Source organism: Cheilinus undulatus, linkage group 13, assembly GCF_018320785.1.
Source record: "Cheilinus undulatus linkage group 13, ASM1832078v1, whole genome shotgun sequence".
NCBI lineage: Eukaryota > Metazoa > Chordata > Actinopteri > Labriformes > Labridae > Cheilinus > Cheilinus undulatus.
Window position 1 is genome coordinate 42519934 of NC_054877.1, and position 16537 is coordinate 42536470.

General features: G+C 38.8%; 1 protein-coding gene across 1 annotated transcript in view; it reads left to right on the forward strand.

The window, feature by feature from the left end:
• Nucleotides 1–16177, forward strand: part of LOC121520475 (E3 ubiquitin-protein ligase RNF31) — a 36381-nt gene extending 20204 nt beyond the window's left edge. The window contains exons 15-24 of the mRNA XM_041803937.1: nucleotides 1160–1333; nucleotides 3201–3299; nucleotides 4594–4683; nucleotides 7391–7505; nucleotides 10300–10412; nucleotides 11120–11230; nucleotides 12253–12301; nucleotides 14665–14761; nucleotides 14995–15160; nucleotides 15369–16177. Of these exons, the coding sequence (XP_041659871.1) occupies nucleotides 1160–1333; nucleotides 3201–3299; nucleotides 4594–4683; nucleotides 7391–7505; nucleotides 10300–10412; nucleotides 11120–11230; nucleotides 12253–12301; nucleotides 14665–14761; nucleotides 14995–15160; nucleotides 15369–15419 (1065 nt within the window). The 3' untranslated portion in view covers nucleotides 15420–16177. The remainder of the gene's footprint in view (nucleotides 1–1159; nucleotides 1334–3200; nucleotides 3300–4593; nucleotides 4684–7390; nucleotides 7506–10299; nucleotides 10413–11119; nucleotides 11231–12252; nucleotides 12302–14664; nucleotides 14762–14994; nucleotides 15161–15368) is intronic.
• The last annotated feature ends 360 nt before the right edge of the window (nucleotides 16178–16537 follow it).

Consider the following 16537-nt stretch of genomic DNA (forward strand, 5'->3'; position numbering starts at 1 on the left):
CAAAATTGGCACAAGTATTGTTTATATTCTCATTATCAAACATGTCATATTAGGTTCCTATCCATCAAAGAGTGTGCCCACACTGACTGTAGGATTTACTGTAATCAGTACTGTGTGCAAAATGTTTTTTTCTTCACTAAATATTTGATCGAACTTTCCCAGATTGGATCAGGATATTGTCAGATTTTTGTTCATCAATATACAAAATATCACACATTTCTAAAGTTTAATGGCAAAAACAAAACTTTATTTTTCCCATCTGATGTCATTGCATCACATGCTGGAAGTGTGTGTGTGACCTCCACTCCTCATTGGCTCTGTCAGTTTAGCAACTGGCTGGTAAGTCCCTCAACTGGGGAAGAAAATTAACTAAGGTTCAAATCTCACTACTGCCAAGAAATCCTCACTATTGTTTGTCCGTGTGTTCAGCTATTATTGTGTCATTCACGAGGCAAAATTTCACTTTATCCTCCAGAGTTATTATGTGTCAAATTATGAACATTTTTAATGCCAAAAATATTTCAACTTTCATGGCAAAATCATTTTTCCCCATACACTGTCCTTGCCTCATGTGCTGGAAATGCTATTCTTCCAGTGGCTCTCTCAGTAACGCAGCTGACAATCATTCATTATATCTGGGTTGAAGACTTTGTAGAGACCATTCTTCTGCGCACCTGGCTACATTGTGTAGGCGCACACCATCAGAGTTAATATGCACAATTACTGGACAAAGATTTGCCTTTATTCAAAACCACAGGTGGTGCAGTACTAACATTTAAATGGATGTCTTTTAGTTGTAGTCATAGTAAATCTTGATCATTATGTTCTATTCCAGATCTATTCCAGCAGGCCACCGAGAGCTTCACACTGTGGCAATGTGAAAACATTTTAAATGCTTTTTATTCTTGACATATAAATAATACTAGATCTCAAAACAAGCATGTTCCACCTGACAGGTCACCTGTAGGTGGTGCTCAAGGATTACAAATATTTTAGCTGCAGCTTTCTGGTGGTAGGTGCTCTAGGAAAAGGCACTGTTGAGGCTCCAGTAACGATGACAGCAGGTCACGCTTGTAGCTCACCAGCTTGCCAGCTCTCACACTGCAATTTTCTTTCATTCTAGTTCTATTTTTAGACTTTCCTTCTTCCTCTCTCTCAGATGCAGTCCCTGACGTCGTGTCAGTGCTCGGTGTGCTGTGGATGTTTCCAGCAGCACTTCACCATCGCTGTCAGAGACAAACACATCAGAGACATGGTGTGTCCGGTCTGCTGGGAGCCCGACATCAACGACCCAGAACACCTCAACAGCTACTTCTCCACACTGGATATCCAGGTGAGGGCAGGGGGAAGGGAGGGCAGCCAGCACTTTAAGTCTGGTTTCACATTAGGGGGCCTGGACTAAAATCTGAGTACTCTTGACTCTGAAGTCTGGTTCCATTTGGTTGAACCAGAGAGTACCATACTCGAGCACTGGGCATGAGTCTGCTTAAAGAGGCTCTAAGACAGACTTTCCCAGACTTAAGTATGCTGCTGCAAAATTGCCTGGAGCCCACCAGAACCCTCCTACAACATATTTACCTCTATAATTTCACTGCATAAATGTTTAGTTTTTATTATGTATCATTGTTTTACCTATCAAAATGACTTCAAACATTCCATTTTGCTGCTTTCCTCCCAGACACATTACATTAAGAGGAGAGGGTTTGTGTGGATTAAAAACACAATTAGCAAAGCCACCACTGTTTTTATGCTTTTGCTCAAGTATCTGCTAAGTCACTTAGACTTTTTTCTAATATTTATCTCTCTAATAATGAATCAGTAAACCCTTTTTAAGTAACAATAACATCTAAAAATTCTTAATTTGGAAGTGAGCATTTAACAGATTTTCAGTGGTTAATCCAACTCCAGTTACACCATGACTCCGATTCTGTGACAAAAGGGGGACATAGAATGTAAGTTTTGCCTGTTTATTTGTTATTCAGTTATTGAATTTTTTAATATGTGTAAACACATAAACAAGTTTTTATGATCATGTAAAACTGGATTTTTTTAGATTGTGGTTTAAAAACAACCTTTCACGCCCCCCAAGTTGACTTACCAAAGATCTTGCTGACCAAACTGATCTTCTTTGGTCATTTTTCCAGAGATCATGTTTTCCCTTTGAAGCAGAAGTTTCCCACTCCTCAAGCATCAGGACCTGCAACCACCTCCTTGACCACAATGGTGTCCCAAATGTTTTTCATTAAAAATTAAACACTTTGGACTTGAGATTTGAACCAAAGATGTGATTGAACAAAGAGAGGGAGTTATATCCTTCAAAACAAAAGCCTATCCTAGACTTTTAGCTGCACAGCGTATTGAAGCAAGCCACCCTAAAAGATAGAAATAAAGAGGTTCCTTTATTAATTATTTTTTAGTGTTGAATTAGAAAAAACTTTTTTAGATTTTAAAGTCCTATATTTAAAAGAACCAGAACCAGATTTTTGAGCTTTAAAAGTCCTAAAATTTGATATCTTGATCTAAAAAATATTCCACTTTTTAAAGTCATAAATATGACATTGTAAAGTAAAAATGTATAAGAAACCAGACTGAAAAAGTGGTTTGATAACCCTAGTAAACAGAAATGTCTCTTCTAAGTCCACATGATTATGATGTGGTGATTGTAGGCTAAAATCACAAGTATTTCCTTATTGATCAGTCCTGGAAGTGTCATTTGATCAACTGCAGGATTTATGCTAGAAAAACAGCTTCATCAATTCTGATTTTCTTTCACACACTATTTTGACTTTGTAATCAGTTTTGGTTCACATGAACAGACAACTTTTAAAATCATTTTAATTTATTTTTCCTGTAAATTTACCACTTTTCAACTTTTAGAGTTGTATCTTGAAAATCAACAGATCTCTTTTTAAGAGTGGCCCTGAAATGCAGTTTCAATAATGGATAGCTGACATGGATCTTTTAGAGAGAAGTGTGTAGGCCTATCATGTTGGGATTTTGTCAATGAAAACAATTTTATTTGATGGTTAATTTTCTAAGTGGGTCCTCGGGCTTTTCTCAGATATGAATAGAGCCCAAAGGAAAGAAAATTGTGAACCTCTGCTTTAAAGGAAGATGCCTGTAACAACTCAGTAACAACTCATCTACATATTTACCATTTAACCGTTAATTCATTTTTTCTTCTGCATGTTGTGTTTCAGCTGCGTGAGTGTCTGGAGTCAGAAGTTTATGAGCTGTTTCATAAGAAGCTGACAGAGCAGGCTCTCATCAAGGACCCAAAGTTCCTCTGGTGCTGTCATGTAAGTCTCCTGCTTCACATTGTTTAGATTTTTAAATATTGTTTTGGGTTATTACCTTTAAATAATTTAGGACAGTGAACAGAGCAGAGAGACTGGAGAGAGAGTGGGCAATGGCATGCAAAATAAGTAAACTCAGCATGAATAATTTGTCTACTTTTGTAGGCAAACTCTTTAGGAAGACCTGAGTTGGAGTAATAGAACATGGAAGTCCCAACCCTCGTTAACACACACACCCACATTATCTCAGTCGACTGCCAAGCCCTATAACTCAAACTTCAGTGTGGCTTTAAAAAGTAGAAAAAGTGTGCAGCTATTAATGCTGGATTCACTTTTTTCCCTCTTTTACAGATTGTAAGTTATTACGGTTAAAGTTTGATGATGATTTTTGGCTCTCAGACTTTTACCGTGTGTGTGTTTGTGATAGAATGATGGGACTCTCTTAAGCAGGTCATACACTGTGAGATTTAAGGCGACTTTGTGGCAGTTGAGTTGGAATGTCAGGACCATTGGCATGATTTATGTGCTCATGCTTTACGGTCTGATGGTCATGCATGACCTGAGTGTACGAGTGAAGTTGGGACGGACTGTGAAAAAAATCTGAGGAGTTTCCTTTGAAAAAGTTGAAAACACTGAGTTTGAAGTCTAACATTCTTTTACATACAGATTCCCAGCTATTGCTATTGCTACTATTCATGACAGCAATGGATGTCAATCAGAGCATAGTACTTAATGAGTTAAGTATCATCACGTCCTTCAGAATGAGGTGTTTTTAAAAAAAGTAGAATGAAAACTTGTTAAACTGAAACATAAAAATTAAATAACACAGAAATTTGAGAGTCTGTACCCAAAAAGATCCTTATTTAGCCTGTACTTAGTAAGTCCTCGTAATTTTAGTGGAAAAAATATGTCTTACACAACTAAACATACAGTTATATAAAAATTAGGGAAAACACTAATAACATAAAAAAAGCACTTCAAGTGAAGTTTTGATTTCTGCCTATTAAAGTTGTGCCAACTCAAGTGAAAAACACGGCTCCTAGATCTATAGTCCTAGCTCTACGGTCCTAGATCTACAGTTCTAGATCTGCGGTCCTGAAACTGCTGCCTGCAAGCCTGCAGATACGTACAATTGGATTACTTTGGCTCTGAAAACCATTGGAAATATTTGAGTGGTGGTCATTTTTTGTGGGTGGAGACATAATCCAAAATATTCAACATGTTGTTGCTTTAGTTTCACAAAATGTTAAAACAGCATCATTGCGTAGTTATTTTCTGTGCTCCTTCTTTTTCTCAGTGCTCCTACGGGTTCATCTATGATGGCGACCAGCTGAAGGTGACATGCTTTCAATGTCGTAATAGTTTCTGCGCTCAGTGTAAAAAGCCTGTAAGTATTAAGCTTGTTTGTTTAGTTCAAGTTATGATATCAACAGATGCTTTAGATATTGGAATTACCAGAATTTAAATTATTTCAAATATTTATCATTAAACAAACAAAAAACTAATTAGGACCATTGATTGTGTCATCTGCTGGTGCAGAATGTAATGTTGAATGAAATTACTTTGTATTCTATGTTTTGTGCCCATTAAATTGCTTTCTTTACTCTTTAACTTTTACTTTACTTTTCTTAGCTCCTTTCTATTTTACTTTTTGTGTCTATTGAATTTATTTGTATTTAATTTTTTTTGTCTATTGAATTCCTTTCTTTACTTTTTCTCAATTGAATTCCTTTCTATTGTATTTTTGTCCATTTAATTTATTTCTTTTCTATGTTTTGTGTCCATTAAATTCCTTTTTTATTCTTCTTTTTATGCCCATTGAATTTGTTTCTTTTATATGTTTTGTCCATTAAATTCCATTTTCATTTTTCTTTTTTTGTCAACTTAATTCTTTTTAAGTCTTCTTTTAATGTCCATTGGATTTGTTTCTTTTATAAGTTTTTCGTCCATTGAACTCTTTTTATTCTTCTTTTTATGCCAGTTGAATTCCTTTTTACACACGTGGACAAAATTGTTGGTACCCCTCCGTTAATGAAAGAAAAACCCACAATGGTCACAGAAATAACTTGAATCTGACAAAAGTGATAATAAATAAAAATTCAAAGAAAATTAACCAATGAAAATCAGACATTGCTTTTGAACTGTGGTTCAACAGAATTAAAAAAAACAAACAAACTCATGAAACAGGCCTGGACAAAAATGATGGTACCCCTAGAAAAGATTGAAAATAATGTGACCATAGGGACATGTTCAACCCAGGTGTGTCCTCTAATTAGCATCACAGGTGTCTACAAACTTGTAATCAGTCAGTCGGCCTGTTTAAAGGGTGACAAGTAGTCACTGTGCTGTTTGGTGACGTGGCATGTACAACACTAAACATGGACCAGAGGAAGCGAAGGAGAGAGTTGTCTCAGAAGATTAGAAAGAAAATAATAGACCAGCATGTTAAAGGTAAAGGCTATAAGACCATCTCCAAGCAGCTTGATGTTCCTGTGACTACAGTTGCACATATTATTCAGAAATCTAAGATCCACAGGACTGTAGCCAACCTCCCTGGACGTGGCTGCAGGAGGAAAATTGATGACAAATCAAAGAGACAGATAATACGAATGGTAACAAAAGAGCCCAGAACAACCTCCAAAGACATTAAAGGTGAACTCCAAGGTCAAGGTACATCAGTGTCAGATCGCACCATCCGTTGTTGTTTGAGCCAAAGTGGACTTCATGGGAGACAACTGTTGAAAACAAATCATAAAAAAGCGAGACTGGAATTGCCAAACTGCATGTTGACAAGCCACAAAGCTTCTGGGAGAATGTCCTATGGACAGACGAGATAAAACTGGAACTTTTTGGCAAGGCACATCCGCTTTATGTTCACAGATGCAAAAATGAAGCATACCAAGAAAAGAACACTGTCCCTACTGTGAAACATGGAGGAGGCTCTGTTATGTTCTGGGGCTGCTTTGCTGCATCTGCCACAGAGTGTCTTGAGTCTGTGCAGGGTACAATGAAATCTCAAGACTATCAAGGTACTCTAGAGAGAAATGTGCTGCCCAGTGTCAGGGAGCTTGTTCTCAGTCACAGGCCTTGGGTCTTGCAACAGGATAATGACCCAAAACACACAGCTGAAAACAGCCAAGAATGGCTAAGAGCAAAACATTAGACTATTCTGAAGTGGCCTTCTATGAGCCCTGATCTAAATCCTATTGAACATCTGTGGAAGGAGCTGAAACATGCCGTCTGGAGAAGGCACCCTTCAAACCTGAGACAACTGGAGCAGTTTGCTCATGAGGAGTGGGCCAAAATACCTGCTGAGAGGTGCAGAAGTCTCACTGAAAGTTACAGAAATCGTTTGATTGCAGTGATTGCCTCAAAAGGTTGTGCAACAAAAAATTAAGTTGGGGTACCATAATTTTTGTCCAGGCCTGTTTCATGAGCTTGTGTTTTAATTTTAATTTTGTGTTTTTAATTTTCATTGAATTTTTATTTTTTATTACTTTTGTCAGATTCAAGTTATTTCTGTGACCATTGTGGGTTTTACTTTCATTAACAGAGGGGTGCCAACAATTTTGTCCACGTGTGTAAGTCTTCTTTTTGTGTCAGTTGTTTTCCTTTTTATTCTTGTTTTTGTCAGGTGAATTCCTTCCTTTTTTACTTTTTATGTCCATTGAATTTGTTTCATTTATACTTTTTATGTCCATTGAAATCCTTTTTTTTCTTCTTTTCGTGTCCATTAAATTCCTTACTTTTCATGTCCATTTTTTACCTTTTTTTATTCTTCTTTTAATGTCCATTGAATTCCTTTTTTTCTTCATTTTGTGTCCATTGAATTCATTTTTTGTTCTTTTTTTAATGTCCATTTCATCTTCCTTTTTTACTTTTTGTGTCTATTGAATTCTGTCCTTTTTGCTTTTTATGTTCATTCAATTCCTTTTTTATTCTTCTCTTTATGTCATTGAATTTCTTTCTTTTCTACATTTTGCCTATTTAATTCCTCCCTCTTCTCCCTTTAGCTTAGATTTGATCAGGTGGAGGGCAGGTGGTTGCCATGGTAACAGAGAGAATGTGCATGTTGTTGTGTGTTGTCTCTGCAGTGGGAGTCCCAGCATGCAGGCCTGTCCTGTGAACAGTTCCAGTCATGGAAGAGAGAGAATGATCCAGAGTATCAGAGACAAGGCCTGGCTGGATACCTCCGAGACAACGGCATCAGTGAGAAAAACACACAGCCTAATGCATGCAGCTCCTGCAGGATTATTCCTCCAGCAGCTGAAGGATATTTGTGGTTGGAGCTGTGGGGGATAAAAATACATTTATAATATATGTAAAACAAAACAGCATGAAAACCTGCAGGGAGGCAGACAGCAGTGAGTCCTGGTTTTATTTAAGTAAACATAATAACAACACATGATGTTAAATGTGGTTATTATGCAGTTAAAATACCAAGGTAGATTCTGTATGCTGTTAAAAAACATGCCAGCGGTGCAGCAGATCATTTTTCCTCACAGTTTAGGTCAGGTCATGGATTTCTGTCACAGGTCAGATCAGTTTTTTAGATCAACACAAAAAAACTCAAAACGTTCATAATAGCGGCACTACAAATCGCAATGTATCTCCTTCTATTTTATGAATCAATCCTCGATGTCCTTCACAGGGATTCTCATGCTAAGGTAAGGTGACTTTATTTAAACTATGGACAGGCAGACTCAAGACATCAATGAGCAGGGGCGAAAAAAGTAAGGGCACACGGTGATGCAGTGGGGTACGAAAAGCTGTCATACATTTACATTGAAATCGTTTAAAATCCTGGTGAAGATTAATTTGTTAAATAATATGGGGGCTTTACCATGTTTTGTTCACTGGAAGGGCATCCAAGAGGGCACTTCATCATGTTTCGTCAACTGAAAACAGCGTTACTAAGTTTGTGCTTCGATATAAGTGAAGTGTACTAAAACACCTGAGAATGTTCTGTTGTACAGGATGGGGGTCCTTGGTCTTTGGCGTTGTCATTTTTGGGGTCACAGCCTGAAAAGTTTGGAAACCAATGCCCTACAGGGCACATTTATTGAAGACCTTGTAAAGTGAAATCCAAATTTTTGGTCTTAACACTCTAGATATGTTGGAATATGGTTGCTGTAAACATGTTAAAACACTGAGATCTACATGTGACTGAATTCTGGATTTCGACTGTTAGAATGTTTTTCACCTCTTTCCTGGCTTGGTATAATTTGGGCGGGGATAACATGTGGGCTCATGATGTCATGAGCCCACAGTGGGGAACGACCCCGCCCCTCTAATGCTACAATATAAAATCACAGAGCATTTCATCTCAGTACTGTCTGTTGTTAGCTGATGTCTCTGCCTTTATTGGAAGTCAGTCAGTTAAATGCTGTTTTAAATTTGCCAAATCTCTCAGCCACAGTGGTCTGTGGATAATTTAAAGCATCATAACAGAGATTTGATCCAGAAAACAGACTTTGTCTCCTCTCTGGCACAGAGCCAGGCAGCTACACTGTGATCAAAAGGTCAATGTTTAGATTCTAACATTTTTAAAATCTGAGAGGAGCGTATTTCTCCCGAGTGGCCATGGCTTCAGCTCATTCAAAAGACACGCCCACACCATCTTGGAGCAGATTTTACTGCTTCATTTTTCATGACTTTGAAGCTTGATTTTACAAACTTAGAGATATTTTATTTGACTGAAGTTTGACCTGGATGTTCATAACACAGTGATCTGTCACACAGCAAACCTAAATACAGATTCATTTTCACTTTACAGGGTCTTTAAGTTTTGTCCACTGGAAAAGCACCCTAGACCCTTCTTTCCCAAACTGGGATCCAGGACATCCTTTGGGAGGACCGCCAGAGATTTAAGTGGGGCATGAGGCTCTGTCTGCTTTGAGGTTTTAAAATTTACATTTGCACAACTCCCAAAATCATGCTTAAACACGTATGGTCCAATTGTTTTCCAAGCAAATGGGGCATTTTTTTTTTCCCCACTGGAAGGGCATCATAGAGGGCACTTAATCACATTTTGTCCACTAGAACGGTACCCAAGTGGGCATGTGCCACAATTTGGCCACTGTAAGGGCAGACATGTGATCACTTTATCCCATTTTGTCAACTGGGTGGGCACTTAAACGTTTTATACCATGGTCTCGATGAATACTCGGTTCTGATTGGCCCTGGAGGTTCCATTGGTGTCCATTAACTTCTTATATATATAGACCTATTGAACTTCACAAGTAGTTCCAGTCAAAAAATCTTTACACTGTCCCAAATTAATGCACAGCAGCTGTTAGATGATAGAAGTAACCATAGCAACCTGAGGCGGTCATATTTCCTGAGTAGGGAATACAGCGTCGCCAGCCTAGGGAGCCTGCTCGCTGGCATCACACATCACTTAACTGACATAAATATGATGACAGACTCCAGGTTCAAGACCAGTAACTCAAGACAGTCTTATCTCCTATTTCCAACATACGACTTCCTGGATTGATTTTGGATGTAGTAATAATGGATAATATGTATTTCAAAAAGAACATTATTAACTAAATGTCTTCATAAATTCACATTTGATAGAGTTTTCATATATATTTTTAATGTTTATTAAAGCTAAAGTGTCTAGTCTCTGTGCTGCTGATTTGATTTGTGGGTTTTTTTTAACATCAAACTTGATAAAAAATTATAAATTGGTACTTTCTGTAGATTTTCTGAAACAAGAAGATAGAACTAATAACCATGATTTTTAGGTCATGATAACTGTCATATGAAATTTAGATATTGTTACTTCTCTCCCACGATGACGTCCGGTTCTTCTCATGATGCTAACTGCCTTCAACCCGACCTTCCCAAAGGAGTCACAGAGCTGGAGCGCATTAATTCAGTGAATAATTCATCCGACATAGATTAGAATAATTTACCTTCATGTTTGTACTAACACTGCCTCCTTACTCTCTCTGTTTTCTTCCTCTCCTCCTCGTCCCTGCCTCTGTCCCTCCTCCAGCCTGCCCCAACTGTCGCTTTCAGTACGCACTGTCTAAAGGAGGCTGCATGCACTTCTGCTGCTCTCAGTGTCGGTACCAGTTCTGCAGCGGCTGCAACAATCCTTTCCACACCGTAAGTCTCGCACATGTTCTGTGTTGGGTGTTCATGTTTTGTGAAGACAAAGCTAAAGCAAAACACATTTTTAAGGCTACATTACAGCCTGATTTATACTTATATGTTTTAGCTATGTGAAACTCATCACAAGAGGCAATAAGGAAGCTTTCTCCAAGCTTTGACTGCAGAAGTTCAGTAAATACAGGATGGTGGTTGCCTTCAGACATGCACCGACTCTTGCACCGCCGGCTGCAAATGCCAGAAAATACTCTGCCTTTGTGGTTGATTCATGTAATGTTTATATACACAGAAACAAAGCAGTTTTCAGGAAAATCAGTGTAGACTAATGTGTACCACATTCACTAAGCATTTTTACTCACTTCTACTTGTAAACTGTTGGTTGTTTTCCAAAATCTGCCCAAAATATATCTTGAACAATAACATCATAATAAAGAAATATCCTCATACGGGTACTTCTGCTGGGTTGTAATAGGTTAGAATATGCGATACGCATAGACTTGCAACCTACACAAAGGCCTACCTAGGGTGTTTGAACATCACAGACTGTAAACCCTATAAGCAGTCATTATTGTTGCAAAAAAAGAGCGCATTTTTATGTTTTGATGCAAATTCGGGGCTCACATTTTTCTTTCCGTTCAAACCTGCTATTGTGGTTAGATTTTCTTGTGCTCTAAAGTCTGCTTGCTCTCCGATCTTCCAATCAGACGTGTGCGGTAGATGAGTGCAGTGTTTCTGGATTACATGCTCATCATCCCAGAGACTGCCTCTTCTATCTGAGAGACTGGGAACCATCAAGACTGCAGGCTCTACTGCAGGTACACACTTACAAAATATCATTTCAATGAGAATCTGCCTTTGATTGCAGCTTTAACAGGAAGTTGCTGTTCTGCTGCAGACATTTTTGCCATTTATGTCACTTAGAGAAATTCTGGACCTACATGCAGGTAAACAGAGTATAGATTGTTTGCAGATGACATAATGTCACATTGAAAAACTCCAAATGGAGGGCAGGAAGTGATTTCTGCATAGAGAAGCAGTATCAAAATGCCACAGTGTAGGGGGCGCTAGCGAGCCGAGCATTGAGTAAGACGTGTCTCCTGGAGCTCCTGCCGAATTGATAGCATTTGTTTTCAAAAGTGACTTTTTCATGTAAGGACCAGCCAGAAAGTTAGCAGATACCAATGTTTAGACACTAGAACTCGAATTATCCGAGCAAAATTTTCCTGAATGGCGGAAAAGCTTCAACAATTCAAATACAGCGGCAGCTGGGCTGGTTACTCACACCAGCCCTCGTCACCATGAGCTAAAACTTCAGAGATGACCGCTGAAGAAATTAAAGCCAGCATTCTATCTTCACTACGAGGAGAGCTATCAAAAATCATAAGAGATGAACTGAAAAGTGCACTCCCGGAAGATTTCCATGCTCTCAAGTCAGAGTTAAAGGCAGTTCGGTCGGAAATTGCTAACAACACCACAGCTTTACGGTCAGAGATGGACCGTATGTTAACAAACAAATACAGAGATATCCTCAGTGGAAACCTGTTCCTCAGCACTCAGGACCTCAGCCTGGGCCAAAGGTTCACCTTCAAACATGACATTGATCCTAAGCACACAGCCAAGACAACACAGGAGTGGCTTAGGGACAACTCTGTGAAGTCCTAGAGTGGCCCAGCCAGAGCCCTGACTTAACCCTTACACAGCATCTCTGGAGAGACCTGAAAATGGCTGTCCACTGATATAATATTTTTTGAAATATCATCAAGTGTGTTTTGTTGAAAACTTAAATGTGTTTAAATGACTAGTTTAAGAAACCTTTCTTCTTTTTGTTTGTTTATAGAATAACGGAGTAACCTTTAACACTGAACCTCCTCCTGGAACACAGACAGGTAGGTCAGGACTCCACCAACATTTATGGATTTAAATTGGTGATTCCCAAAGTGGTTTTAAGAAATATAAAAAACATAATTATGTAAGATTATGTTTTGATGAGTGTATATGTTATATGTCTCTGTGTTTTAAAAGCTAACCAAACTAATACAAAAAGAGACGTCAACAACACTCCATTTTATCATGTAATTTATCATATTTTCAGAGCCAGTGTCATATTTAAAATGGTGTTGGACTAACTGGTGACACTCTAGTAAGCATTCTACTATGTGCTCCTGATTGTAAGCATTTACAGTCATGGACAAAAGTATTGGCACCCCTGGAATTTTTCCAGAAAATACATCATTTCTCCTAGAAATTGTTGCAATTACAAATGTTTTTGGTATACACATGTTTATTTCCTTTATGTGCATTGGAAAGACACAAAAAAGCAAAAGAAAAAAGACAAAATTGACATAATTTCACACAAAACTCAAAAAATGGGCCAGACAAAATTATTGGCACCCTCAACTTAATATTTGGTTACACACCCTTGAGAAGAAATAACTGAAACCAATCGCTTCCTATAACATCAACAAGCTTCTTACACCTCTCAACTGGAATTTTGGACCACTCTTGTTTTGCAAACTGCTCCAGGTCTCTCAGATTTGAAGAGTGCCTTCTTGCAACCGCAATTTTGAGATCTTTCCGTAGGTGCTCAATGGGACTTAGATCTGGAGTCATTGCTGGCCACTTCAGAACTCTCCAGTGCTTTGTCTGCAACCATTTCTTGGTGCTTTTTGAGGTTTGTTTCAGGTCATTGTCCTGCTGGAACACCCATGACCTCTGATGCAGACCCAGCTTTCTGACACTAGGCCCTACATTGCAGCCCAAAATCTTTTGATAGTCCCTAGATTTCATGATTCCTTGCACACAGTCAAGGCACCCAGTGCCAGAGGCAACAAAATAACCCCAAAACATCTTTGAACCTCCACCATGTTTGACTGTAGGTACTGTGTCCTTTTCTTTGTAGGCCTCATTCTGTTTTCTGTAAACAGTGGAATGACGTGCTTTTCCAAAAAGCTCTACCTTAGTCTCATCTGTCCACAACATGTTCTCCCAGAAGGACTGAGGCTTACTCAGGTACATTTTTGTAGACTCCAGTCTGGCTTTTTTATGTCTCTTTGTCAGCAGTGGGGTTCTCCTCGGTCTCCTGCCATAGCGCTTCATCTCATTCACCCTGAGTCTGCAGGACAGCCTGAATTTGTGTGGAAGTTGACTGAGGATGTTTATCCACCATTCCAACTATCCTGCGTTGCATTCTTTTGTCAATTTTCCTCTTTCTTCCACATCCAGGGAGATTAGCCACAGTTCCATGGGTTATAAGCTTCTTGATTTTATTACGCACAGAGGACAAAGGAATTTCTAGATCTCTGGAGATGGTCTTTAACCTTGAGATTGTTCATATTTTTCCACAATTTTTCTTCATAAGTCCTCAGACCATTCTGGGCTCTTCTTTCTCTTCTCCATGCTTGGTATGACACACAGGCACACAGCACAAAGGTTGAGTCAACTTTTATACATTCTAACTGGCTTCAGGTGTGATTTCTAGATTGCCAGCACCTGTTACTGCCACAGGTGAGTTTAAATGAGCATCACATGCTTGAAATAAAATGATTTACCCACAGTTCTAAAAGGGTGCCAATAATTTTGTCTGGCCCATTTTTTAATTTTGTGTAAAGTTATGTCAATTTTGGCTTTTTTCTTAATTTTTAAATTTTTTTTTGTGTAGTTCCGATCACTTAAATTAAATAAACATGTATACCAAAAACATTTGTAATTGCATCAATTTCTGGGAGAAATGGTGTATTTTCTGGAGAAATTCCAGAGGTGCCAATACTTTCATCATCTGGTCATCTTGTGTGGGAAAAGCTGGAAAGTGTTGGAGCTGGAGATGTGATAGCAAAGCATAGCTTTAATTAGCAGTAATGAGGTAGCTATGATCTTAATTTCAACTTTGACTCAAGCTTGCTAAATCAAAACACCCAAAAACAGTTTTAATAGAAGTCAGTTAATGTGTTTTAAAAGATGAGATTCACCTTTCTTGCCATTGAATCCCTTCATTGGATTGGCACACTTTTGACCATCTGAGAGCATGTCAAACATGTCAAAACTCCTCAATACAGCCAGTTGAACTGTTAGACTCCTGGATTACTTCCCACTTTTCCCTCAGACAGTGATGTTAGTGGCAAGGAGCAGTTCTCCATTATATGATATCAACATGAGCTTAGCTGGTAATGCTCAGTGATGCTGTCTTACCAGCATATTAAATGATTGTACTGTTATAATGCCAATGGTCTGTGTGGTCTTTTTCAAATTTCAGGTCAGTGCGGGGTGATCGAGCAGAAGGATGAAGGCAGTCAGCAGTCCGATTCAGCCTGTGGAGCTCAGACTCAACCCGGACATGCTGGACTCTGCGAGTATGACTGCTTTCTTTTTCAGCTTTAAATAGTTTATTTCTGATAAATGCATTATTTTTTTCAACAGTTTTGCTCTTTGGTTGAACAGGGTTGAGTAACACTGGTTTAGATAGTCTTTATTTTTGCTACAGAAATTCAGAACCTGAAGGCTCTATGGTAAAAGTAAAGTTTAACAAATACGCTTTCTTCTTTCTGTTTCTTCACCATCACTATCATATATTTTTGGTTTGCAGGAAGCATTACCGTGAGTACCTGGTGAGCCTGATCAACAGCCATTCAATTGACCCTGCCCCCCTCTACAGCTCCAATGAGCTGCTGCTCGCCTGCAAGAGGTACAAGGTGGACGAGAGCCGCAGGGACGGAGAGGACAGCTTCACCTACTTCAGCCGCCTGCTTGAGGTCAGGCTAAGTTTGTCTTTATCAATGTAAAAAACTTGTTCTATCATCAACTCTGTACTGATGGTTAGGCAAGTCTCAGTAAGTTCACTTGCAGATTTGAAACCTGCATGTCACTTTGTATAAATTTATGTATTCTGTAGATTTAAAAATGTATAGTTTTGTTTATTTGGGGCCCGATAATGAGCATACGTCTGTGCTCTGTCTGCAGAAACTGATGAGTGAGGTCACACTGGGAGACAAGGTGCCACGCAAGAAATAACCAAGAACAGATTCATGTTACCTGCAGGTGCAAACATCTGGACCCATCAACACTGAGCTCAAGTACTTGAGGCAAAAAGGAGAGTTTCCCTTCAAGCTTCGACTCTGTAAATGTTCAACACTGTGATGTTTTAAAAACAAGGAGGCAGCTGCTTTCTGTGACATCGATCTCACTCTGTGAAACATCATAAAAACATGATCCATTCTGTGAGAAATCATTGAGAGAAAATAGGCAGATAAACTAAAGCTTTTTATCCATCCTTGAGCCTGATTTATGCTTCTGTGTCAAAGGTCAGCTTAGCCCTGAACCATGCAGAGGCCTTCATGTGTAGCCAACGTTCACCTCTTCAGAAATGTTACTACATCTAAAGGAAGCAGACCGCCAGCGCTGTGATTGAATGAAGTGAGGGGGCCTGAATACTTCCTGAATGATTCAGACTATGATCTCTTCACTGCACATATCTCACTGTATTTAAATGTCTGTCAAATCTTCTAACTGTGCATGTTTAAAGTTGACATGCTCTGTTTGCAGCACCATTAACAGCTCATGCGGCTGATTTTCCTGCATTTGTTTGGACGTCTAATAAATGGACTGGAATGCAGCACAACGTCTATGGATGTAAAAACACCCTGGACAAGTTGGTGACTCAATTTTAAAGTAATACACTTTGTGCTTTAATAAGTACTCTGTTTAATTTAAATGCTGAAAGGTTGGAGTGTAAGAAAAGGAACAGAAGTGTAAATGGTGGTAAGAGTGCATGTTGTGGTCTGTTAATGTTTAAATAAATGTGATGTCTCATCATGGCTGCCACATTTGCTTTACCTTAATCGTATATTTCACTGATGGGCAATGGATTATGTCTGAGTGCTTTATTGAATGAGTTCTGTTACGGCAAGAAAATGCACAAGCAATAATCCATCCATTTGTCCATTATCTATATTTTGTGTTGTAGGTCACAGAGCCAATCCCAACTGTGATTGGTGGAGACAAACATTCACACTCACACCTATGGGCAATTTAGAGTCACCAATGAACCTAACAGATGTCTGAGCTATAGGAAGAAGCTGGAGTACCAGGAGAGAACCCACACAAGCATGAGACTGCAGGGCATTGTGTAT